This window comes from Diachasmimorpha longicaudata, chromosome 1 (assembly GCF_034640455.1).
Source record: "Diachasmimorpha longicaudata isolate KC_UGA_2023 chromosome 1, iyDiaLong2, whole genome shotgun sequence".
NCBI classification, from domain to species: domain Eukaryota; kingdom Metazoa; phylum Arthropoda; class Insecta; order Hymenoptera; family Braconidae; genus Diachasmimorpha; species Diachasmimorpha longicaudata.
In genome coordinates this window covers 6,350,239-6,378,031 of record NC_087225.1, presented here as the reverse complement: position 1 = coordinate 6,378,031, position 27,793 = coordinate 6,350,239, and the positions used below count along the sequence as shown (strand labels likewise).

At 36.7% G+C, this 27,793-nt stretch overlaps 2 protein-coding genes and 1 long non-coding RNA gene across 7 annotated transcripts in view; 2 read left to right on the top strand and 1 right to left on the bottom strand.

The window, feature by feature from the left end:
* Positions 1-27,793, bottom strand: part of LOC135163999 (protein tweety) — a 151,727-nt gene that overhangs the window by 78,747 nt on the left and 45,187 nt on the right. For all 4 annotated transcript variants that reach the window (XM_064123969.1, XM_064123961.1, XM_064123952.1 and 1 more), the window contains exon 7: positions 23,410-23,502. The gene's annotated coding sequence lies outside the window, so the exon portion shown is untranslated. The remainder of the gene's footprint in view (positions 1-23,409; positions 23,503-27,793) is intronic.
* Positions 7-27,209, top strand: LOC135164050 (uncharacterized protein). 2 transcript variants are annotated; one of them, XM_064124058.1, is made up of 4 exons: positions 7-465; positions 22,308-22,500; positions 22,624-22,768; positions 23,347-27,209. In XM_064124058.1, the coding sequence occupies exons 2-4, from the start codon at positions 22,309-22,311 to the stop codon at positions 23,592-23,594; spliced, it is 585 nt and encodes a 194-aa protein (XP_063980128.1). In that variant the 5' UTR covers positions 7-465; position 22,308; the 3' UTR covers positions 23,595-27,209. The 2 variants fall into 2 exon arrangements, with proteins under 2 accessions (XP_063980128.1, XP_063980117.1); XM_064124047.1 differs by lacking the exons at positions 22,308-22,500; positions 22,624-22,768; positions 23,347-27,209 and adding an exon at positions 15,113-19,712 and having other exon boundaries at positions 9-465.
* LOC135164077 (uncharacterized) overlaps positions 6,583-27,793 on the top strand; it is a 71,915-nt gene continuing 50,704 nt past the window's right edge. Inside the window, exon 1 of the long non-coding RNA XR_010299223.1 lies at positions 6,583-6,637. This is a non-coding gene — a long non-coding RNA (uncharacterized LOC135164077). The remainder of the gene's footprint in view (positions 6,638-27,793) is intronic.

The following is a 27,793-nucleotide window of genomic DNA, read 5'->3' as shown; positions in this document are numbered from 1 at the left end:
CTTGCGGATAGAAATGTGAAAGGCCACCGGTTCATGTAGCCGAGCTTGCGCGGAGGGCGCGTTAAGAGGCGCGTCCTGGCCACGGCTCGTCCGGAACGCCAAGCGTACTCGTCTACGGGCCACCGAGGACGATCGTGCGTCGCGTAAACCCCAAAATCCGCAGTGGACGACGATTGGAAAAAAATTACCGTATCAAAAAGCCCAACAAAAAGCTCAAATCGTCGAGCTGTGAGTGAATAAAATAAACGGCACGAGAATGTAATAATCGTGGCGAGATAACAAAAAAACATTTAGGAGTGTTGGCCAGAGACCGCAAGAACATCAGACAAAGGAGTTGAAAGCTCTTCAGAAAGGCGAGACTCAATTGAACCAATGACTTGAATCCCAGTGATCAAATTGTTAGCGTTCACAACTTCCTGATAAGGAATTTCACGAATTTCTTACGTCCGAGGAGATTTAATCCAGGTAATTAAATAATAATTTTGAGCGCATGTCAATCACTGGGTAGATTTGATACTAATTGAGTGGGAGTGAATAATTATGAATAGTTGAGGTGGTAAAATCCACTGGACAATTGTTCCAGCAGGTATTGAGTGGTCTGCCGAGCGCAGGCTTCTTGCTTCTCAAACGTAAACACTGGAACGGTCGATGACTGGCGGAGCTACGGCCACTACGGCCTTCCCTTTCTTCCTCCTTGACATATTCAATGTTTGTTTATCCGAACCTCATTCGCGTGTGTATCTCCACTATTTTTTTTAAATCTATTGCATCACGTGCTCTTGATATGGGTTTGTTTATGTTTGTCAGGGGATATCAACAGTTAACAGGTGATAGCAATCTGTAGTTCAAACCGTTCAATTATTCAGGGTTTATTTGAGAACATGTGAGAAGACATTTTGTCTCAATGACAAAAGGTGGAGGGCAAATACGTTAATGTTCGATATTCGCTTCAAGGGGAAAATGACAAATGTTTATCGTGACTCTTCTTATTAATATCCTGACCCGAGGGGGAAGAATTATTGGAATGACTCTGAAAATCGATTGTTAAATTTTTAGGATTTCACATCTACTGTCAGCGGAAAATTATTTTCGTGGCAGATAACTATTAATTTAATTTTTACGTTAGTGGGCGTAAAGTGAGTTTCTACGCAGGAGTTATATACTTAACAGATGGAGTTGAAATTTCGGTCTATGGGCGCGCAAGTGATGTTAATCATTTAACAAAATTTCGGACTTAACTCGAGCTTTACTTCTTCCATGTGGAGAGTTATAAAAAAATCGAAACTGCTCATGATTACATTGTATCTTCATTTTTTATGACTTCCTACCGCATTTCCAACGCAAATAAAAGGCTCATAAAAATGGACGATTGTGAAACTCGCAGCCGTTGGCGGAAAAAAGTAATAAATAGTTCAAGCACTTGTGGAGTGAACTCGATTTTTACTACTTGTATAGACAAAAGCCTAATCGTCGCAGACGTAGTATTATGCGAACTTTGCGAACAATATTTGGATACTAGACAGGGACGGAGTTGTCTGACTAATGTGAAGAAGAGTTCTTTATCCACTTGAAGTAGAAAAGGTCCTCACGGCCATCTCTCTAACACTGTTCTTGCTCATCTAGTCTGGGAGCGCGAAGCGTCCATGAAACAGCGCTTCACAGACTGATGGGCAAAAAGTAGAGATTCTGGTCCAATTTATGTAGTTCATGATTTCAATATAAGCATAATAATGCAATAACCCAATTGAAAAGAAAAGCATGTGAGAGGTTGTCATACGCTTTACTGGAAGTTGTCTCATTTGCGTATAGAATTCACTATTTAAATATTTTTCTAATCTAGTCAGGTAAAATCAAGGATCGCTGCACGTGCAGAATTATCAGTAGACCCAAGGCGAGGTTGATAAGTACGTGGGTAGGATTCTTTATTTTACATCCCAAGGTTAGATACATAATTTGCCCTTCGAATCGTAAAACATCCTCCACAGAAACGATTTATTTCTTCATTTAATTACCCCCGCCCTCCAGTTACCTTTGATGCTACAAAATTTACATCAATTGTCCACGTAATTTTTATCCAACTTTTCGCATCGTCTGCTTGAAAATTTGTACGGTAAAAAAGTGGCTTGAAAAACAGAGAGAAAAATTCTTGAAAAATTACGTGTCTGACCTGTAATCTGCCGGCCAAAACAATATTTGGTAGAAATTTCGCCTTTTTTTACTGAACTTTCAGGATAAAGTCCAGGACGTTCAGTGAAAAAATCTGTAATTGTTTTACAATTTTAACTGAATATTGCTTTGGCTGGCGGATTATCGAACAGGCACGTAATTTTTCAATAATTTTTCTCTCCCCGAACAAGGCGCGAAAGCAGCCCTGAAACATTGATGTAGAAGCTTTGAAATATCTTCCCCCCCTTTCCACACCCTTGTACACCTGCTACCTGGAAGTTTTTCTCTTTATAAATATGTGACGCACTAGGGACTCTTGAACAGGATAGTTCATGGTATCAGCGGCTAATGCATCTGCCCGCCATATGGCGAATTTAATTCCAATTGTGAAGCAATTCATCAGCACAAACTGTCTCAGCTACTTTTGACTTTAGCTTTTTCCATTTGTATGATGTTTCGGCTCGTGGATGTAGTTGCCCTGTATCGTGAGAGTTGGACGAAAAGAGTGTGCGAGGAAGTATGAGATGTTTTTGGCGGTGAGCCAATACTTGAAAATAACTTGAAAACAGCGGTGAATGCTGTGAATGTGGGATTGAATGGCTTTGACTTGTATTTTATGCCATTTATCAAAATTACGGGAATGAGTTGGCAGAACCTGTGGGAATCAATTGCGTGGGTTTATTATCTGCGTACGGGTATTACACTGTCAATAATTGTTAATGTATTTCATCAATCAGGATGAAAATGTCTAGGGGGCGTTGGTTGGAGATTGTGAAGATACGGAGGGACAACGTCCTTTGTGGCCTCAACTTTTGAGGGTGAAACTCTTCGATAATTTATATCAGTGGATACGTGATTGGGTGGGGAGGGGGCAGGGACGGGGGAGGGTGGAAGGACGAGGGAATGCTTCGTTTATTGGACGTTGTGCTAAAAATGAATTTGGTGGGCATAAGCCAAGTAACAGTCTCAGGCATTTGCAAAGGCCAAAAATTCCATGCATCATCGCTTTGTTTCCTTGATGAGATTTTCAATATTAACTGCACTGTCATTGATATTTTACAACGTTGACCTGATTTTTATTTTGTTGATAGTGAAAATTCCATTGGCTCGGAGAAACATTACGTAATGCTTCTTTTATTTCATCCACTTGTGCAATACAGGAACAAAAAAAAAATATCTCGATTTGTTTTTTTCCCATTTCCTGATGTTTTTTTCGTTTTATTAAATTCTTGGGGGAACATTCTGGAGCTTGAAAATTCCACACCGGTGGCTAGTTCATATCTGCAGGAAACCCCGTCGACTTGACCGAAAAAAAAAAAAAATTCTGCAAAGAGAGACTGGAGCATGAGAATAAAAGTCCGTCGCGTTACTCCATGGATGATGGTGAGATATAAGGGCAGAGTCGATTGAGAGAAGCGAGGTGAAAATAAGCGTGGTATACGCTTGTGTATATAGTACATGGTCATGTAACCTGAGACACGGAAGGGATGAGGTTGTATATCGATCGATCATTGGAGAATTTCACGCCTCTCGAGATATCGTTAAGTGCACTATGCCTTTCCCGTTTATTGCGAGATTCTTGTGGTTTTATCTGTACCATCGTCTTTGTCGGGCCAACCTTTTGACGGTTTTTAATAATAACATCGATGTAAACCGGTCTTTTCGGATATTCAGATGGAATTTGTGTTGGGACAAAAAGGGCAGAGCCATATTGGGATGAAAATCGCGGGCAATTTCAGCGTATGGAGGCCATTAATTATCCACGCTATTCTTTATAATTTAATTGTTGGTTCGAAACTACAGAAGATTCTTCGATGTCTTTACAACGCATCTGATTGATATGCCCGAGAGTTATAAATTGTGCCATGAGAAAAAGGCACGAAATTTAATCAAAAGTTTCCTCTGCACCTCCCGGCCTTCTTCCAGTGTTGGAAATTGTCGGAAAGTAGATTGACATCTGAATTTTTAACGTTGTGTTCTTGAATTCGATTTAAATGGATGATTTATGATGGATATCCACGACAATTGAGTTGACATATTTCCAAGTTTGGATTTCCAATTGAATTTTGAATGGTAGTCATGATATTGAGTGTAATTCAGTGTGATTGGAAGTTCGAAAGAATAAATACCTATCACAATTTCCAATTATATTAATTTTCGTATGGCACCGGTGAAGGAAAATGTATTAAATATCTCACGAATTGAGTGATTGTCAATAACAACATACATCAATTTTCAACGAATGCGTTATTGTTGGAGGATGTATTTTTTCAAAAACCCACAGTTGTTATTTCATCGTATAGTCTACTGAAGTTTCAAGGATTTTTCATTTTGAAAATTGACAGTTTGATTGACGATTTGTTATTCCATGGAAATTCGTAGAAATCCGCAGAATTCTGGTTAATATATGTCTAAAGTTCAAAATAATCATGAATTCCTAGAAATTTTCACTGACATATTCGTATACTGATTGAAAATTCAAGTGATTTCAGAAATTTCGTGATTTTTTCATCTAAACCTTGTTCAAGGTTGTCTCCTTTGAATATTATTATTATACAGAACCTATGCAATCACCATTTACATCAACAGTGTAATCAATTTTTAATAAAAAAAATTGCAAAAATATTCTCGATTAGCCAGAGGGGCTCCGAGTCAAAAATATAACAAGATAGTCGCACACACGTGAAACTAACAAAAACAACAAAAAAAGAGCTCCTCCAGTGAATACAAGCGAGAATGTTGCTCTGTCATGGAGCGTAGAGAAATCTGTTGAATTTATGACGCAGCATGAAACGTCCCCCGAGACATTTTCCCCCAGAAAGAGGAAATGTTCTCAGAATCCCAAGACAGCTTTTGTCCAACTATCCCTCTCCCAAAAAGCTATTCATCCTTTATCCCCAATGGTTCACCTCCACCACATCTTATACTTACTACACCATATCACCCACTCAACGTGTTCTATCGATCCCATGTCCCCAATATCCAACACATGTTCATTTTCATCTTAAAAATAAAATGCCCGACTCAGTAAATAAACAACTGCCGATGGCCATCGTTTGAATAAATTTAAGGATTCATAACATGACATTTGTAGTCCCTCAAATCTTCTCCGTAATGACTGGTCTGAACCACGCCTTGCAATTTCCAGACACTGAATTACACGATTTCCCTGAAACGTTTTAGATAGCAAAGACTCGGAATCATCCTCGGATGTACTGTCCCTCCGCCCCCCCCCTCTTCTTTTCGATTATGCCGAATAGGAATCGAATAATCGAGAGCAAGGACGACAAGAGGGCAATGCGGAGTAGCTTTTTTTTTTACTATGCGCCTGACACTCCGGCGCCACAACATCGTAACTCACATACACTGGGAGAATATCTCGTGTGACCTAATCTAAAAACATAATTCCAGAGGCGAAGGAAATTGAAGATGTAGAAGAAAATGTCAGGATTAAATCAGGAGTAATGTCGTAATAAAGACGGAGATGGCGCTCTGGAAGTGGGGTAAAATGGACTGTTTTTATTGTCAACATTTTTTTTTCAATTCTTTCATTCATCGTCATTCCTTTTTCATTTCAATTATGAAAAATTCATCGTCTTATCTGCATATAAATGAAAACATAGAATTCATTATATTTCACGTAATGCGATATAAATAAAAATAAACCAGATTTTGCGTGATCTGTTCCATACGATTGATTGCTAACAATTACGGAAAATGTTCCTATCATTTCCGTAATTACAAAGGAAAATGCGTTGCAGAGTATTTCACGGAGCTGTGATGGAATTATTCCAGGGCGTTAGGTAATTTTTATCTGAACCTTTTTCACCGTGGAATAAAAATGAACCCACACTCACCTAAATAGTATCAGTTGATCACCGGGGCATGCGATTCACCCCATTCTCCCTCAACATTTCACCCCAATTTCCGATTTTGTATTCATTGCGAGGGCTTTAACTGATTTATCTTCCCTCCATGTTTTTATATCTTTGTTCATTCGTTCGTTGAAATGAAACGAAGAAATAAAATTCGTTTCCCTGAATTGAATAATTGAATTTAAATGTACACCCATTCATAACAAAATCTGAAGCGGAGGAATTGGAAATACTTGACTCGAAATCAGTTTCATCCCTCTTGGAGTCATGATTAGAGGTTTCAATTCCCAAAAACTAAAATATTCTAGGGCAGCAAATACAAACATAAACTATTGAGACTGCTTGATATGTGTGGACAAAAATGAATCGTCTGTCTACAGCTGTTTTCAGTCCATCTCAGTATGTTATAATTTTTATAGTTTTTCTCCAAACAGCACCGAAATGTTTAGAATGGTTTTAATAAATGGAACCAGAAAAGAAACAAAAAGAAATGAATAAACAAGGGCCTTTTGTCAAATGGGTCCAGAATGTCAAATCTTTGGTCACTGAGAGTCAGTTGATCTGGAGACATCATACCAGAAAGAAATACCTTCTGCGTGCGATAATAAAGAATTAAAGTTAATACTTAAATCGTTTTATACTACTGAGACAATCCTTATCCATAATCCAATACAAAATAACAGTTAGTAACAATTATAGTAAATAATTATAATGTCATATTATCGGTAATACTTTCTAGATAACCCAGAACCTCATCAGGAATTCCAATTGTTCGTTATATAACAACATTCTAAACTATAATATTTCCTCAATAATAATAACGTCGTCAAATGTGTGCAGTTGATTCAAATTTATATTTTCGTGACGAGATGACGTTAGAATAATTCAATGGGCTTTCTTCAGTTTAGAATTCGTTATTTTGGGCTGATTTTTCATGGAAATTTTTAAATTGGATATTTTTAACTGGAGATTCCGACTTATTACTCATCGACAGATGCAGATTTATCGATAAGATGCAGATACAGATAGACAAGCGAGTGAATACGATAATGACTAAGTGGTAATTCAGAGATGTGTGTACTCACGAACTGAACTGCTACAACTCTCAGCAAACATCAATCCAATTATTCCATTTCCCATTATTCTCTCTTATCATAATGTATCACATCGTATAGACGCTCTCTGCATTAGTGAGTTAAGTGGTGCTATAAGCCACCCCACTGTTTCACCCAACACCAGCTACAATGCTCCAAGATTGGTTTTAATAACATACGCTGTATACTATGTGCGTCGGAAAACTCAATCGATACTAGCAACAGTGGATGCGACACAAATGTGGGACTTTTGTGGCGTTGAAGGTAATCAATTGAGTGTTGAAGACCCGAGGAATTTTGATTTTAGGGCATTACCTTATTTTATTGAGAGGATAATTCGAATTCCCGACATAATTTAACCAAGAAAATGAAGAATATGGGAAGGAAATTATTCTTCATCGTTCGGGGAGAAACGAAATATTCCCGAAATTTTACGGAAAAAGTTTGACAAAAATTACGATGGCGTCGAGTGAAATGCATTCAATTGTGGGACATGAGAAAAAAACATGTTCTTCGTATGTAATAAGATTTTCTAAACCCCAATAATCAAACCTTCATCCCCGACGGTTTTCTATTACGCTATAAATTCCATTCAATAATTAAAAATAAGTATAGACCAGCATTCACTATATCACTATGTTAGAGAGGAAAAATGATCCGACAGAATAAATTATCTGGTCACATTGAGGTGATGTTTGTGGATGTGACGGGAGGATCGAGAGGCTCAAATGTAGTGAATGCACTGAGAGCAAAAATTTATTCTGGTGAAAATATATTCAACTATTTGGAAGCAAAAAACAGCGCAAAATTTTCACTGAAAATTAGTCCACGATATTTAAAGGTCAAAGTAAACTTCGGATAGCAAATATTCCCTTTCAATTTTCTATTTCCACATCTAAGGTTAAGATAACAGGTTCCTGTCTGTTCTGGGTAATGAGATAATTCTGGTTGGCATGGATGACCCGTTCGGGTCTAAGATAAAAAAAATTCAGTAACAAAAATGACCTCCACGAAATAAATTAAAAGTAGTTTAAAAAATCATCATGAGAATGAGTGAAGATATCTCAGTATTGTGTGTGTGAATTCAACTTATTGTCGTTTATGATTTAAAAAACAGAAATTCCCGAACACTTCCTGTTTCCTTACTTTTGTTACTTTTGCGTTGGCTGCCCAACACGGGCTGTTTCCACTTGATTCTAGTCGATTTATTCAATATTGACTTTTATAAACTCACTTATGCAGAGTGAACATTTTGGAGACAATTTTCGAGTCCAGTCTTATCCGCTAAAAATCACACTTGTGGATTATTTTTGTTGAACTATTCACGCGACTAATTAACGAACCCAGGATGACCTAGTATTACTGTTGATTCTCGAAAAAGCCTTCATTCTTCATTTTCTTTGTAAACCTCAACGAACATTGGTAATCACCCCAGCGAAAACTAATGCGCATTGTCCCTCATTTTTGATGTTTACGATACCACTCACATGAAGAGCTAGTTTAATAACTCGATGTGACCGGGTTAGAGGAGCCTCTGGCGCCGGTATTGTTCAACCCCCACAGCATCGAACGGGGTCGTCTGCATACCAAGAAGTTCAAGCCACTCTATTTCCTCCATTATAACTCTTATTAAAGTTGCCCATTAGACAGGCTATAGCCGTCTACCACGAACCCATCACTAGTTTACGATCAGGAATGTTTCGCACGAACAGATAAATGTAGCAAAAATTACCCTGACGCGGGTGATGACGCATGCGAATCGAATAAAACATTTTATTGGAATTTTTTCCTCGCCATCGAAGATATTTCCCTTAGAACTTAATGAAATCATCATTAATTGCGATGAAAGTAGTTCAATTACGTGAAATCAATAGCTCAGTTATTTTAAGTAACTCTTCGATTAAAATCATTCAAATGCTTTTTGCGGATCGAATAAACTGTGGTATGTTATGAGTTCATTTTTTTAGCAATTGGACAATCAGTCGATTTGAGGAAAGTGCAAATTTTTATTTCTTTGTCTCGTTGGCGACCAATTGAATGGTAGGATTTGAGGTGTTGCGGTACTTTATTGTGTTCAGTCTTATCAATTATGGATTAATAATTTTTGATAATTTGAATGACCTCGAATCTCGGTGTTTAATACCAAAATATCCTAGTTCGGCACGAAATCTCATCAACCTGTTGCATTAACTCGCTAGTTTTCTATTCATTAGTAGTTGGGACACTCATCTGAACCCAATATGGATTATTATTTTTCAATTTCTTTGGCTCAAATGAAAAAACAACATGGGGTGGCGCTTTGCTAGCTGAATCAACTGACTCGGGCAGTTAGTGAACGCAACATTTGGAGAAAAAAATAAATAAAAGTCTGGGCAGTGGAGATAAGTTGTAGTTTCAAAAATATTCCTGAAGAATTTATTCCTAATTAGAAGGCATTGAAAAATGCAATAATTTCGGCATAAAAATTTCGATCCACCAAATGTATTATTCAAAACACTCGGTCACAATTTCTAAAAACTACCACAAATCCCATTGCAGGGGAACAAGTTCAAGAAATCTCGAATTTCTTTAAAAATTCAAGTCTTCTTCTCCAGTTGAAAGAATGAAAATTCAACAATTTGTATAAATTGTCCGGGTGGGAATAAATATTTACTACGAAATTGCCCCTTACAACAGTATTCATGAAAGGTAAATCATCATATATTCCTTGTATTCAACTAGATTCCTGAAGTGAAGGAAGAAGTGTATGAAAATCCCCTTTAAGTTTGAATGAGAATGTTATTACGTGCATATTTGAAGAAGCCAATTTATTTCATTCAAACCGAGTTTACCCAAATATTTCCGGAATAAACCTCGCAGTACTAAAATTACCCAGTCAAAACACGAAATCCTTCCTTACCTAGTCCATCATGATCCAAAGATGAAAATGAGTCATAGTTAACTCCACTATACCCAGAATTCTAATTTTCACTGGCAGCCTTGGTGAAGTTTACAAAAAAATCAATTCTCATTATATTTTGTTCGGTAATTTGCTAATACCTCCGAGACTATTGGTCCTAACATATTTTTCCGTTAACGTTTTGCGTCTACTCCCTAAGCATCTCACCCAGAAATCGATATGTGGAAAGTCTAGTACCATTACTTCCGTCTCGTAGGCAACAATATCGTTTGTCTTTTCAGTTTTACTTCTCCCTTCGCTTCTTTCTATCCACCACCGAACCCTTTTGAGGGGACACGTGCCACCTTCACTATGGCATGATGCAACATTTGTACGATGCCTGAGCGTGCACGTAGCTTGCGTTTGCGTTCCATCAGGAGGGAACTCTATTGATCGGTTTGGAGATATGACACGTTGCCCCGGCTTTTCTCCGTTGTACACTGAGCATGGGTTCGTGTATAGTGGCTGTTGAGCATCGATCTAATCGGGTAGTCCAACACTTTGTGTATGAACACTGACGATGTACGATATTCAGGGGTATTCGGGCGAATGTATAGCTACTTGGTGGGGTAAATGTTTGAGTAACCTGAATGGATCCAGAGATTTTGACAATTGAGCCCTAATTGGTGGATTATCGCATATAATACCACAAGAGCTCCGAAATTATCGGATATTTCCCGATAGGTTCGTTGCAAACAAATGAACGTGTCAAGTTTTCCAGTCTAAAAATCACGAGCGCGAAGCGCGAGTGATTTTTCTGGAAAACTTGACAAGCTTATTTATTTGTAGGGAACCTTGAGGGAAATATCAGATAATTTCGAAGTTCGAGTGGTATTCGGGGGATTATTTTTTGCATCCAAATCTTGGCCGATAGAATTGCACCATGAGACATAATTTTCAACGAATTGCCATTTAATCTGTCAGATACAATTGAGGGTTACTTCAACATTTGTTTTTTTTTATATATATCAACATGCAAAATTTCCAGTGTAATTTTCAAGAATATCCGCTGAAATACCGTGTTGACTATACAAAATAACGTCGAATGGTGCAATCCTATTGGCCAAGATTTGGATGGGAAAAATAATCGTAGTAATGAGGGAATTTAAAAGAGAATTTTCGATAAGTTTTTTTTTCGTGGTGAACCGTTTCAACTGTAGACTGTCCACTTATCCCTCCCCCCAAATTCAGAAGTAATGGGAATTTTTTTACAGTGATCGAAGAGCCCAATTTTCTGATAAATTATGTACACGTACAGAAAAGTAAATTTTCTCAGAGAAAAAAGTTTTCTTTTGTGTGGCAGAAAAAAAATATCAGAAAGGGCGTCACCAAATAACTTGTCCTTTGTGTTGCGGATTTTAATTGGAAAATTCAAATAAAATTATCCCTACTGTTTTCAGTGAATTCGCCAATGACGTCAAATATCAACTATACAAAGAAAAATATAATTAAAACAAATCGTCTGCCGGGAATTTCTCCAGCTCCGAATCCAATCATTTACGACAAAATCAACGAACAACTCTAATTCCATCTATCAATCGTTTCCCTCTCCCTCTGGACACGAGTAATTTAATCATTGTGAAAAAAGGACAATATAGGGGGTTAAATTAGTGTGACCGCGACCCCCAAAGGCCCTCATTTCGACAGCTCGTAATACGAAATAGACCCTGTAAATATCTCAGCACCTGTCAGGCTAAAAAAACATCCCCTCCATCGACAAGAATTGCGAATTTGCTGGTCTATCCCCCCGAGATCACCCCGCACCCCCGGGCATATCCACTCGTAATTTATCAAAGGAAATGAGCGCAGGTGAATCATTTTGAATTCCCATTGTTGAAAATTCCACAAATTTTTGGTTGAATGATTAACCTCCCATTATTTTTCCTCGCACAAAAGTTTCAGTTTTGTACATGATGAATACACGGAGCGAGACAATAGCATGTGTTCAAATACACCCACCAACAATGCCTCTGAGTATTAGACGTGCTCTACCTTATCTTCAGCATGCACCTTCTCTCTCTCTCTCTCTTTGTCAACTGTGCAACACTGCAGCGTATAATGCACTTTGGCACTTGTTGGTGCTTTTATTCAAAATCTTGATAGGCATAGCTGGCAATTAGCCGATGGGTGTGAGAATTTAGATTTCAGAATCTCATGGAAATCAGATAATCGATATAACACCCCGGAGAATTCAACAAAGGTAAAGCAAACCATTATTCACACGAATGCGATTTCCATTCGGCAATGTATCATTGCAATCAGATAATGACCTTATCACCCGCATTTGTGACACAACAATGTAGGGGTGTTGTGATAGTGACGCTGAGAAAGGCAGATCGGTTCGACCTATATCCGTGAGACATTTCTCACCGGAAATAGAGTGTGATGCAGCTCCATGATGGGGAAAGACATAAGTAAAATGGACAGTCTCTGGGGTGGCCCAGGATTAGGACCTGAGCTGTCGAGCATTTTTCACTGTTTTGATCCTTTAACACTGCACAGGGATCAATATTCAATAAAAATTGGGACCGAGTGGGGTAAAATCTTCCTGATGCTAATAACTTTCATGAAATGGTTGCACTAAAATGTATTAACTTCTGTATTTTTTACTAACAAATTCCTTGAACTTTGACCTCGAGTCCTTGACAGTCGGTGATGTTACTCTAAATTAGAATCACCGAAAGTTGCCAGCAAAATCACTGAATTTTTAAACTCTAACTGTCTCTGAATGTCAATCGCATACCAAATAACACGTGCAAATAAATTTCGGAAAATTGGAAATTAAAAGTTTTTTCGCTGTCTGGAATTTCCTGACGATCGTTGGACATCGTCGACGGTCAATACCAAGATTTTTACTCCATCGCTCCATGTCTCAAGAGGTGGTCAAGTTTCCCCGCATCAGTATTGTTTATCCACCAGATATTGAAGATTAAAACCTCCATTTAGCTCACCCTCCACTTCGAGCGTTGAAGGAACCTTTAAAAAATAAAAAAGCTTCTCGAGGCTCCCTTGGCACATACGCGTCTTGAGGGTACTTTTCACCATCACAGACGCGACAGAAAAACCTCAAGAGCTTCAACATTATGGCCGCCCAAGTGCTACCGCCTTTCACATTTGATAATGGCCACTGAAACATTTCTGAAAAACCCAGCAATTTACGGTTTTAATAAGAGGAATTATGCTGCTCTGATTACTCCAGGAGGGTCTACGCCATTAAAAAGACTACACTCTGTATTTTCGTCGAATTAAGAAGAATAATCGAAGTAAATTACGATTTCACTCCCGTGATTCCGCCCATTACAACTGCCCTCCATCATTTGAAACCTTCGTCCTGGCATTTTTCATCGATCCCATTCCCTGTTTTCATTCTCACGTGCTACAAAATTTTCACCCCCTTCTCACACAAACACATAAAATTAATTTTTTACGTGGTACCGACAAGTTAATCCTCCAATCTTTCCGAGAATATTTCATCGACGGACTGTGCAGCGAATAAAATGCAATAATTTTTCGTTACATTTTGTTTGTTTGAATTTCCAAACAATTTTACGAAGCTAAATCCGATAATTCGCTGTTCTAGTCCCACTTCGGCCAGTTAAATCACGGTTTTTGCATCTGGTGAAATAATAATTTTGATGATAAGGTCAATAGCACAGTCCAACACTAGACCATTATGAACTTTTCTAGCACATCATGTTACAAAACGAATCGCAGGCGAGTTCGGTAATCACATGAAAGGGAATTTTTTTTTCGGCAGTAAATGGATCAGAATTTTCGGAAAACGTTATTACCTCACAACGCTTCATAAACTGAGTAATAAAAAGTATTCTCACGAATGTGGTTTTATGGTCGGAATCGAAAGCGAGGCAATCGATTATAAGCCATTTGATAAATGTAATTTGTCGTCACTGACCCGTAAATTACGATCCGACCAGCGGAGTGCGGCTAGAATCGCGGTTTAAAGGGTTATGTAACAAAAAATTCATAATTACACGAGTCAGATAATATTCGGATTAACTGAATGACGTAATGTACCGACAATACCAGGATTATCCCTAAGAAATCTCTCTGCGTAAAATGCGACGCGATAAATGTCACCCATCAGAACCACTCAATTGTTCGAGTAATTCATCTCAATTCTCTGGATTTATTTCCACTATCGACACTTTATCTTGAAATCGCGAAAAATTCCCCCTCAACTCATGAAGTCATTCGTACTCGTCTGCGGCGAGGATAATGGAATGGCTTTTCCAACGATTAAGTATAAAGAGAGGGATTTATTCAAAGTCCCCTTTAATCCTCAAGAGCTCTTGACCTCCATTTTTCTAATTGCGAAATCATTGATTAAACATGGAAATGGAAAAACGGGAAATCTCTACCTCAGAGAACTTTTCAAAGAAATTCAATGCATTTCAGTGAATTCCACGTGTTCCTTGAGTAACCGCTCGACCCACATAATGCAAAAGGAGAACTCCATGATTACAGCTGAAATTCAGCTGTAGTTAAGCCCTCCGACTGAAATAAACTGCGTTAATCTAACTCCTAATGACACAAAAAAAATTAAGAGTAGATCAAATTATTTATCCACTTAACGTACGTTCTCGCACAACGCAAACGAAACGTCAACTACTCGCACCGTATAAATCCTCCTGGCAAAAATTCCAGTGCCCACCCGAATAATCGCCATTTCATGTTTTCCGCCCGCAGCAAAAAAAAATATAAACACTTTTCCATGGTTAGCCCTCTGGATTCCAAAGTGCTCACGATTGCACCAGAGTCACGCAACACAAACTGAAATATAACTGAGATACGTAATTTCCGATAATTCACGAATTTCCAGGTGCCGACCCGATGCATCCTGCAACTAAACCGAAATCGATCAGTAATCTTCGAAAAAAAGAGAAAAAAAAGAATCAGAGGTAGCATGGATAGATGTAATTCTACATCACCATAAACCCTGTGCATTCAATCAAGAGTAAAAAAAAAATAATGAAGAATCATGTATCCATACTGAGCAGTCTGTATTTGGGGTGTTGCAGGATGCATGCGGTTGGATTGCACTCGGCATTGGCGATCAAGCGCCAGAGAAAGCGTCGTGATGAGCAGCGTCGTGCCCGCGAGCGTCGTTACAGCGCCCAATCAGGGGAGAGTGGCCTGACATCACCAAGAGCATCCCAGGGCTCCTTGGATCACCATCCACGCCATCATCATGCAGCTAGTACCCATCGAGCAGCTGGCCAAGGGATGCTGGACTCCAAAGTCGTCACATCCATTGGAATGCTCCACATTGGTGTTGTCTTCTTAGTCCTTGGTGGTTTTCTCCTAGGCAGTGGCCTCCTACCAGGAGACCTATCCAACTGGAGCTTCAAAGGTACTGGTGGATGGTGGAATGAGCTGGTGGTAACCGGTCTCTTCGCTGTTGCTGTTGGAATATTCCTCATCATCTTGAATCGTGTGATTGCGAAGAAGGAGGAGGACGACCTGGAGGAGTACGTTCAGAGGCAATTGACACGTTCAAGATCAGGTCATCGTTTGGAGCGAGACGTTGAAACCGGTGGTTTAACAACTAGACACGCCAGACGAGCCAAACAAATGAAGAAGATGACAGCATCTGGTTCACTCGACATTGAAAGCGAAAAAGCAAGCTCACCACCAAGAAGCCCACCACCAGCTTACTCACCACCACCCGTCACCAATGGAGATAATCAAAATCAATCGGTACTCTTCCTCGAACAAATCACTGAAGAGGAAATAACCAGTGATAGGATTGAAACATCAACCACCAATAGCTTAAGTCCTGGATCACCTAGTGAAACCAGGGAACTTTTACATAATAATCCGCGTCACAAAATTAATGGCCATCATCATACTAATCATCACTACATCGGTCATCAGCCGGTATACGTTAATCCCGCGGCCAATTGAGGGATTTTTTTTTCTTTCGATGATTAGTTAGTTTATTCATAAAAATTTCATCAATCCTATTCTGGATATGACGTTCATCTCGCGATTTAATTGAGGCTCAGGATATCGTCGTTAGGTTTGATAATTATGATCATTGTATCTTGTACTCTTCTACTTTATCGAGTATTGGAGGGAAATCAGACCGTAGTAAGTGCGACGAGAGTCTGAAAAATGGCTCTTGTCTCTCCGTTTGAATGTTTCTAGATAAGATGGAGTTATGATTACCGCTGAGGGAGTTCAATCTATTAAATTTACAGAAGAAAAATAAATTACACTTCTTCATTCGTAACATTAAGAAGATTTAAAGGGGGCTTATGTTCAACTTTATTCGGATTTGTATGATGCTTTGAGATTAATATTAAATATATGCACATTCCTTGAACATTGACATATCGTCTTCTGGCCTGCACCTCTACGGAATAGATGTATTTTCATTTTTCTCATTGGGATTCGATCGTCACTGAGAAATACATAACGAACATAATCGATGGACCAAGACGCTGAATCAATTGAACATACAACGCAGAAATAATAACATAATGGAGGAATACATTGAAAATAGACCATTGATAGAGATATCACGGCGATTTATTGTCACAGCGGTTTGCTATCTAATATTTAGATGTTTAAGGGAATAATTGTAGATAATTGCCAAATATACTCGTAATTTATGCATAATTATGGTTCAACTGGAAATACGTATCAAACGGTCGTTCATGATATAATATGAATTACTCTCTGGGATCGGAACAGTAGTTTTTGCTACTGCTGCTACCTTCAACTCGTACCGAAAAGTGCCTCTTCATTATTTGGAAATTAAGAAGGCCACATTTCGATACTCGTTCAACGTAACATCATTGACAAAAATATTGTTCGATAGGTGTGCGACGTGAAATTTTCAACTCGTGTGGGTGGCAGTTCTCCATTTTGCGAAGAGGCTTTAACTTCGCACTCGTACTTGAAGTACTGGACTATTTCGGAATTAGGACCGATAAACCGCGGGTTTAATCTATGCTCTCTCGGTTATATCGCGATTTTTGGACGCAATAACAACAATACTGTTTTATTGATAGCTGTGGAGAACTTCTCAGCTCCTTCTGTAGCATCTTATTGGCTAAAAAAATTTTTCACGGTTTAATATTGGAATATAATACTATGGTATTACTGCTAGTTCATCTCGTGCCAAAAAGTGCATTTTCCTGTACTAGTCAACGTCAAGTTGACTTGTAAATAAAACAACGCGCCGTTTGGTTTATTGATTGGAAACGGGATTTCTTGCTGTTGGCGAATGGTAGAGGTGAATATGGCTAAATAAATATTTGTTAATTATTAATGAATGATGAAATCGATGTCAGACAAAGCTTATCAAATATAGATTCGTTGATTATTAGAGAATAAACGTTTGGTGGATACAATAGACTCCACCCTACAATCAAAATCCATTCGTTAATTCCCACTAATCCGGTTTATTTTTATTTATTTATAAAGGAAAAATTCCTGATAAAAGAATAAGGTTTGAGACGTGCCTCGGAAATTTTTTAGTTCTCATGATTGACAGCCTCAAGCATTCAACGTCGCCCTCGTGAAAAATTCGTCGCAATTAAATTGCAATATACTACTTCACTATTTAAAAAATATTCTTTCGAGTGTAATATGATGGACTGACCTGGGGAGAGAGAGAGAGTATAAATGGGAGTATTACTTCGTGTGAGAATAAATGAAAACAAATTATTTATCGAGAGCTACTCGCTGATCCGTAATAATACGAGGATTATGCAAATTTCTGCTATAAAATTCTGGCACCGCTATGTTCTGTTTTATATAGTTTCGATATTTGATCAGCATACGCCAGCCGAAGATCAAAAATGACCTCGATTCATCATGAAATTGATTAATCACTGTTACATTATTACTGGCACCTGCAATATTTATCCACCATATCTCAAAATGATGTAATTCATGTACAACAAATAATGAGACCAATATGAAACAATCATCAACTTGAAAATCGGTTGAACTTTATTCTCGAAAATCTATGAAGTTGTTTAATTGCTGTGCTCAAACGTTAGAATACTGTGATTCAAATGAAGGTATTCTTCCGAAAATTATTTAAAGTCCTTCAAGAAATCACATGAAATTTACAGAACAAATAAAGTAATTGTGGTGCAAAATTTAATTCTACGTATTTTTGTCTCTAAACCAGGGGAAGTGATAAAAATGGTAAATTTTCCTTCGCTTGCATCGGAAAATTACAAATGAATTTTCATAATTGTGTAGGGTATCCAATACTGTTACGAAAAACAATTTTTCAATTCTTGTGAGAAGAATATTTGATTGGCAGTGGTATTAGTGATTCCTTGAAGCACTAGTTTTCTCGGTGAAAATTTGTTTTCCGGTTTTACTTCAGAACCAAGTTGAGCTCACAATTTCATGTGATTTGTCTCTTCATGGATTGTGATGGATTACCGTTTATCCAATATATTATGTGAAAGTGCCTTCTACTCTGTTCACTTCTATTCTATTTTATAGGATTTACCCTTATTCAATTCCTAACATGAGAGAACTTTTCCCCTTAAATTATGTACATTCCACTTCATTCCATTAAATATTCATACTTTTAATAATTTAGCCTGTAATCCAGTTGCCTGTTATGGGACTTTATTCTGCGACGAAAAATGTCTAACGCTGTTAATTTTTCCGTAAATTTTCACATTTTAAAATGTGCTTTTATTTGAGTCTGATTTTGTCGCGAATGAACTGATTGAAATTACGTGGAAGACTCGTCAATCTTCGTATATTCTTCCAGAAAAATATTTTTTATTTTCTCCAGTTTTTTTTCTCGGTTTATCTGGTCACACTGAGCCGACCTTCGTGGGTGTGGAAGGAGGACGAAGAGTACCGAGATCTCACGAATGCGCGATCACCCCCTAGAATACTAATCGAGTAGCGGGAAATTTTTCCAGTCACTATCATAATGTTCCTCATATCACTCGTAAACGTTCATTGTCCCTTCGATGTTACCGTACCGAACGAGAATTTTTCCCCCCATTTTTTTTTAAAATGGTGTACCGTTCCTAACACTTTACCATCCAATTCCCTTGGACACACAATCTGACTATACTTTACACCCTGAGTACGGTAATTTTTCTCCTGATTTTCTCCATACGCAGGAATTTTTTTTCTTAGTAATTAAACGTATGACTTTTCCACCCAAAATTAGTATAAATTACGATGTATTTGAATCACTCACGATCAACTTTCAACTTAATTCTCAAGCGAAATCAACATATGATTGAATGATTGAAAAAATGTGACTCCTCGCTTGCATCTTTCCGAGCACATTACCCTAAAAAAAATCTTGCGTGATATCTAGGTTTTAAGTTAGGCGTTGTCAATGATGGCGCCAAAAGATACAGCATGACCTAAAAAGATCATGAAATATCTAGGGGCGAATACGTAAAATATGATGATAAATTTTAATATATTAACGTGGGTGTGACGAAATTGTTTCGACAATTTTGTACCCCCTGGAATGCTATAAGTATGATACTTAATTATTAATCATCAATTATATTTATTAATTCTTAACTGTATCGTAAGCTTTCTTATTGAATTTCTCTATATGTATATTTGACGCACTTTTTCGAAAATAAAACTTTATTAACTGCTCTTCGATTTTCAATTATTGTCCATGATTTACAAGAAAATTTTTCTACTCTTGCAATCCTGATAAATATTTTCACTAAAATTATTCATAAAATTGTAGATTCATATTAAAATTGAAAAAAAAAAAAAGAAAAGCAAAAATGCTCGGGGGAATACCCGGCAATAAATACATTCTTGACTTTTCATTTCATGGAAAATTCATTGTACTTAAGCACTGAATATTCATGAACATATTATACATTCAAATAGTTTAAGGAATTCCCATCTCAATCCCTTAAAAACTATAAATTCTTCAAATTCTCAGTGAAATTTTCATTTCCACTCTTATCTCAAACAGATCCAACCGCATACCACCCCTGACAGGATCAAATTAAACCTACAAAAAATATTAAATGCAACTCATATAATTGAATCGTTTGTCAATTAAATTGTTCTACAAAAGCGGAAAAACCATGAATATTCAACTTTGAAATGGTTTTAGTATTTTAATTCGTTAATTTTCAAAAAGTTGATCACGACACCACAGACACACGCATGTATACAGGGTAATTAAAGTACCAAAGTTAATCAAAGTTACCTTTCAGACTATTTGTAACTATTCCTATTTATTTATTTTTCTGCATCATGTTTTATTTTCTTTCTCATTATCACATATCCAGCTGGAGTTGCAATGAAAACTTTGATATGCTCTTCCAAAACCAGAAAAGCATTTAACTGAAGAAAGAAATAGTCAAACTGTATGGATACCCTTACATTCCTTTTTATGACTCTCCAAATAGGTCACCAGACCACGCAATTCCCCAGGAAAATTAATTTTTGAAATAGAAAAACAGTATTGATTCGACGAAGAAAACGTTTTCCACCCCCGAGATGTTCACTGTTTACCCTCTACATATTTCACATTTTATAAATAAATTCAGTCATCACTCGAGTACATCGAGTGTTTCCAATTTTCTCCGAGCGATATCTGCCGCAACACCAGAAGTGATTGAATATTGAATGCTCAAGTCCTCGCATTCCTGATGAAGCATTCCAATTACGCTGCTAACATTAAATCTCATTCTAACCCGGAAATCCCGTGTTTCTTCACTCTCGTCGTCATATACCACGCGCTACATACCCCTCATATCCTTATAATGTTGTGCACAGAGATTTTCTTCGCTTGAAAATCCAAATGCAACGTTGCCTTGGGGATTCAGTTGAAATGTGGGGCTGTAGCCTAGAGACGCACGACAGAGATGGGGCAAGGGAGGGATACTAGGTGGGTTATAGTGACGTATCGATCGACTGGGGTCATTCGAGGTCAGCAAAGTTCACTGCGTCTCTTGGTTCACGAACCCAGCGAAAAGGTAGATTGCTCCCTAACCGAATAATATGGGGGAGAGTTTAGTAATATATTAATGAATAATGAAGGGAGAAAAAGTTTCTCTGACATTCCCCTATCATCAGGATAAGCACGTTCTTATTACCCATACGGGGGAAAATAAAAATGCGAAATTAAATTTAAATGGAATCTTCAAATGTCTCGTTGAATTCACGTTTTCAGGTCTGGAATGGCATCATTCATTTTTGATGACGATGATGTCATCGAAGAATTAGAAGTATTTTACTCGGAATTGAAGAAATATGGAATTGGCTCGTCTTTATAGGTCTCGAGATGAACAAGGGGGTAGAAATGATTGTGTTTTATTTAGTATAAACGGTTGGAGATGACAATTATTCATTTGAGTATTTACTCTTATTAGAAAAATCCGTTTTTTATTTTACTAGCTCGAAATTTTATAATACTGTCATGAGAGAATGTAAACAGTTGCATCTTCTCGAATTACTCTAATCGATTTTTCTTACGAGTTCGAAAAAAAAAATTCAATCGCAAATTGTTGCCATTCCAGCATTGACTCACGGTCATTAGTCTAAGGGCATTTCGCACTTGAAATAGGTACACTAATTCGTCAATTAATTGTTGCACGAAGTGGTATTGATTAATCATTGCACAAACCAGGCCATGCGGGGAACTAAGAAGCTTTACCCTTTTGCAAGAAATACACTTTTAATAGCGTCAACTGACCCTTCGCCAATTAGCATCATAGATTTATCACGACCTGGTCAAATAAATTCTTAATAATCCTAAAAATAATATTTTCCTCATCAAACAATCTGTTCTTTGATAGTTGAAAAAGTTTGTTTTCAATACGTAATTCTTTCCTTCAGTTCAATTGTCGGGAATGTCGATGTTAAAACTTGTTAATGTGACCACAAAATTAATAGAGATGGTGAACTACAGGTTAATTATTCCACAAAATTCGGAAAATCATACGACATGAAGTAATTCGAAAAAATTTCTCTGACAATTTTGAATTTGTTGAAGGATCACTCAAATTGGCAACTTCCTTACTTTTCCCACTAAATCAAATGTAATTTCACGCAAGAAAAATGGTTTTCTGAAATTACAACTAAAGCACCCAGACAGTTGCTGTTTTTTTTTTCCAACCAGCGACTGCAACGGATATTAACCCCATAAGTTTCTTAAAACCTGGAACTTATTTCTAAAAACAAACTTTTTCTCCCCATAGATGACTGAGAAGTAATTGTAATAAATTACAGGATGATTGGGGCGATGCCAGCAGTTGCTGTGCGCCATGAGCGTAGAAGACAGGAAAAGCGGCTTAAACGTCCAAGCCAGCTTTACCTGGGTGGACAATGGATGCCACCACCATCGGGTTCACCACCAACACCCAGTCCCCACGGGCACAACAGCCACCTAGATCCCCTCCCCGAGTTGTATCTCTGCGGCAAGGTGATATGAAATCATAACTAAATTATCCCTCCCTGAAATCATTTTGATAAAACTCCAATTACCCAGAGGAGATAATGCAGAATAATTCAATCAGACTTTTTCCCCATTTTTTTTTACTGTCAGATATCCGGATTACATGCTGTGGTGGTGTGCCTGCTCATGGGGGCAGTGATCTTGGTCGTTGGATTGGTTCAACTAGCTCCAGGAGCAACTACCACAGACCACAGACTTGCATTACTCATTGCTGGAGCAACTCTGCTGCTCTTTGGTACGGGAAAAGTATATTGTTCATTATTTAAAGCCATTAGCGCTCATCTCCAATGTATCATAATTCTTCCTGTCATGATTTATTCAGGTATTTTGAGGGCAGAACTCCTTCATTCATAATTCCACGATTTTACATGCGAAAATTCACGAGAACTATAAATTTCAGTTTATGTAGTTCGTAAAAGTTTTTGAATAATCATAGAATTTCAGAAAACCCTTTCCTTGAGTCCCAGATCCCTGGAAATTTTGATGAGATCCCCGGCTAATTCAATTTAATGGGGAGAGGAATTTGTTTGCGCTTTAAAGCTTGTGTTAACTTGCGGGATTTTTATTTTCTTGCCGCAACAAATGAGACTTCTGTTAAATTGTTAGATAAACTTGAAATTCTATTCTGTTATTGATTTGTTCCCCTTTAATCGGATCGCAGATCTTTTTGTGGAAAATTTAATTAAATTGTTCTAACACTGTGCAAGTGTATTAACAGGAAGAGACCGTGGTGTATCAAGGCAAAAGTAATGAAAAATAAAAAATCTACGGTCAACAGACAATGAAAACTAATTCCAACTTTATGCCCACTAGGCATAATTCTAGCTGGAGTGAGATGCTATGTCCTCCATTGCATGCCTCTACCAGCAGACTCACCAGTAGCAACGCCATTACCAGCATCAAATCCACCAGAGCCACCAGCAAGAGGAACCCTAGATCTCCTGGTGGGTCACGAGAATCCACCTGAAACTGAACAAATGATTCATCATCATCATTATCGTCCGCACGGCAACCACAAGAAGAAACGAAGCTCCCAGGGCTCAAACCCCGAGGTAGCCTAATTGAATTGACGAATAAACTCGGGAATAACCACTTTTACGTGCGCGATTACGGGTAATTAAACATTTAACAAAATAGACTTAAAGCCGACGCAGACATTGGGAATATGTTTGTGAGATTGATGAATTACCGGTAAACGAGAGAACGTTCTACGACGAAAAGATGTTTCGAGTGCGAATCTTTTATCTTTTACAACTTTCTATACATCTACTAAAATATTGTATACAAAAAAAAATGCACGATTATACTCTCCATTGAGCTGCAAAAATGTATATTCCGATGATATTATACCTCACTTCTGGGTTGAATATGGTTTCTAATGAACTTTTTTTTCGCATTGTCCAAAAAAAAAACATTCGAGAATTTATTTTTCAATGATGAAAATTGAGTTGAATGGTGAGCGCACGCTTGCATCGAAGAAAAACGACAAAATGGAATTGTGATTATGCGATAAACAATGGGGAGAAAGGAATTTAACTATCGATACATTTTCGCTGAAAATTGCTGATAACATAAAGCTGCGCGTATGATAAAATTTCATATAAAATTCAAAGCATTCGCCAATGCATTCTAATGGAATTTGTGAGATTTTTGATAGATCTTTTATGGAAAAAGCCCATCGATTTTTATTTGGTAAGCCGACCTCTGATGCTGTAAGGCTTTCTACAACAGTTCAACATGATTTTTTTGTTTTTGTTGTTTTTTCTGGTAGATTTTTGCATTAAAAACCAGAATAAAATGAACAAAAAATGAGATAATTTCTGTCCAAGAATTATTGTTTGTCATAAATGTGTATCGAAAAACGAACAAAATTTCCAGACAATTAGCAATTTTTCATACGTGAGTCCACCTATACCTAAATATTTAACAAATCAGCAGAACGAAAAAGTATTTTAACGATTCTCACCAACGCATTGTTATGCGAAACTATATGTGTCTTTCGAATTAACGTATTCATTTGAACGATCTATTTACACTGAAATGATATTTTACGATATAATGATATTATAAAGAATAATAAAATTTTTCGAGCCAATGTATCGAAGAATTGATCAACAGTTCAAGACTCATTTTGTTTGAAAAAATTTCTTCAAAAACGATACAAATGATTTTCATAGAAATGTAATAAAAATTGTCCAACATCTCATGACTTTTTCTCACCGTAAAAAATCACGAGAAATGATTTGCAAATAAATGAATTAAATTTCATGAATAAAATTCTTTGGTACATGAGGACGCACGTTCGACTACCGTTGGGGTCCACTTAAACTTATTATACAATATATAACATCTATACAAAATAATTAAAGTAATTTATTATGATGCAAAGTGGGTACGAAATGATCAAGAAATATGCTCGTGCGTGATTCTAGACTAGCCATTCGATTTTTTGGTCATTTCGTGCAGTGATACATGCGTATTGATATAGTTAAAATTATTCATGTATTATATACATTGCAATATACACAAATTATCTATAGTGGTGGAAAAATTTTCAATGTGAGAGTTACAATGCTCCTCTGGATTCATCCGATGACAAAATACGTAATTGACAATTGTCATGCCATTTTCCCATTATTGCACGTGAAATACATGATTAATTGGTATGGAAAGCATCCGGAATAGTGTTTTTTCCTCCAGAATTATATGGAAATGTTTGTTATACTATCTTATATGAATCATGATTTCTTCCAAACTAGTATAGATCGTTATGAATTTAGTCTCGATAATTTGATGGAGTAGAATTGTAACCGGTTCGTTGAGGTTTGTAAAATGTTCAAGACATTGTTTAGAATTCCGTATGAATTTTCCGATGCATTGAACCCTTAGACTTCAATTGAACTTTGTGAACATTCAGGTTTTCCATTCAGTCTTCCTGAGACTGTAAGGGAAATCAGCAAGTTCATAGAGGCTCACACATGCTAAGGAGCCCTTGTTAGATATTTAGTGACAAAACTTGATTTCTTCCAAGTTAATGGTATATCGTTGTAGAATTACTGCTGTTAATTTAATAGAATAGAGTTGTGACTGTTTCGTTGTAATTTTCCAAATGTTCAACGCACACCTTCGAATTCAATCTGATTTTTCCAATATATTGAATTGTTAAAATTCAATTAAAAACTGTGGATATTCAGGTTTTTATTGGAATTTCTGACAGACGTTTCCATTCTTTTCATGAATAGTTAATATTCTTTAGAGATTATATATAAATACTATTATACGGCAAGAAAGATTTATTCTCTGGAATATTCATCATTCAACATTTTAACAACTTTAGGAAAAATCTGAAAGTCCATGAAGGCTTCAAATTTCAGAAAGCCTTGATTATACATTTTCATTTAATATTTCCTCAAATATGTACTTGAAAATACTCAACCTTATATCGGCTGCATGAAAATTAATTTCTTCTGAGGTAGTGCTAGATTATTCTACGATGATTTTGAAAAAATCATACGACAAAGTATTGAAGAATAAATATTAAATTGAAATAATTTTCTCGTGGTTGCCGTCACGTTTAACATATTGTTAAAAATTTCCGCAGAATTTGTCACTATGGAATTTATAGAATTCAAACCTAAACTTGAAATTTTTGGTTTTCTTGTGAACATTACCAGTAAATGAAGCACCAATTTTGGTGGAGCACAGAATTGTCAGGTAAAAATGTTCAGAGGAATTCTTACTCTTCCCAATAAATGCGCACACTAGCACTACCATATAAATATTCATCAAAAACCTGAACATTCATTAAGTTTCCCATTGAATTGACATTATTATTGGGAAGATTAACAGAAAATTCCGAACAGCATAGTGTTATCATCCTCGAATTGTTAATGATGAATAATAATTCTACATTAGATTCTACATAGCCCTATAGAATAAGATTAATCTCCAATGTAATCTCCAATTCAGTGATTTAGCTTGTCTCCGTGAATGTCAGTACGCATAACCCGTCATGATCACAAATATAAAAATCGACCAGTTTTTCATCGCAACGATTATAAAATATTTTACAATCAAAAAGACTGGACCGCGTATAAAAATGAAATTATATAAATTGTAAATGTATTTCCTGTCAACGTACGAAGAAAGAAAAAAAAAATAACACAAACTGTCTTTCAAGAATAACTCGCTTGTTCGACGCACCGGTATGCCATTTGTGCATACACATTTACTGTTTTTAAATAAGAAAAAAATTTTATAATAGATGAAACTAAAATTATAAAAATGAAAGAACAAACTCGAGTTGATAATGCTTGATGAAAAATTTTAATCTCACAGTTTACCTGATCGTATGATATATTTGATTCACCAGGCATTTTATTCATAACAGTGAATGTAAGTGCAAAAATCACAAATATTGATATTAACGATAGCAACTAATTTAAAATATTTATATGGTTAAACCATAAGATGATAATTAATGTTCGACGTGTTAGTTACAATCTTTTAGCGTCTGAAAGTCTTATTTTTTTATATGTACTCGAGCCACGAAGCTATTCTGCGATGCTTGTACGTTATAAGAAAATGTGAAAGTTTTAATGAGTATATCGTCGCCAAAGAAAATAAAATATACCATTGAGAATAAAATAAAGAAAATAAAAATATCACTAAATGTATTTATTGCGTTGGTCATTCGATGATTTAAAATTTTTTACATCTCTAACAAAACCATCCAGGCTGACAAAGAGACAAAAAAAATAATAAATTCATAAAAACTTAAAAATCATGGATGAAAAATTTTTACAATTTTTTGGGTATTATCAAATATTTTTTATACCACATTAACAAATTTAATGATATTTATGCACACGCACAGCAGATTCGTTAATAATAAGAACACTGCGATCTTCATACCTACAAATGGGTTACAGCCAATCGCATTAGCGTGAAATACGTTCGCACACAAAACATGTAATATATATTTAAAAAAACAAAAAAAAGAAGACATTATAATATTGTAGCCCTTGTATGTGGTTATGTGGCAAAATGATATTGATAATGAAGGAAACTCTCTACAGCTATTGTAACTTTCAGAGTTTAATAAAACGTTTTCACGAACAAATATCATGGATTTTATCACTACATCTGCCCGTCAAAATAGAAGTTGTTGTTTATTGTTCTCAAGGTTAAAAAATTCGTTCGGCCTTGAATTTTGTAACACGTACCGCTGGGAGTTGGAAAATTTCTTGACAGTTGCATG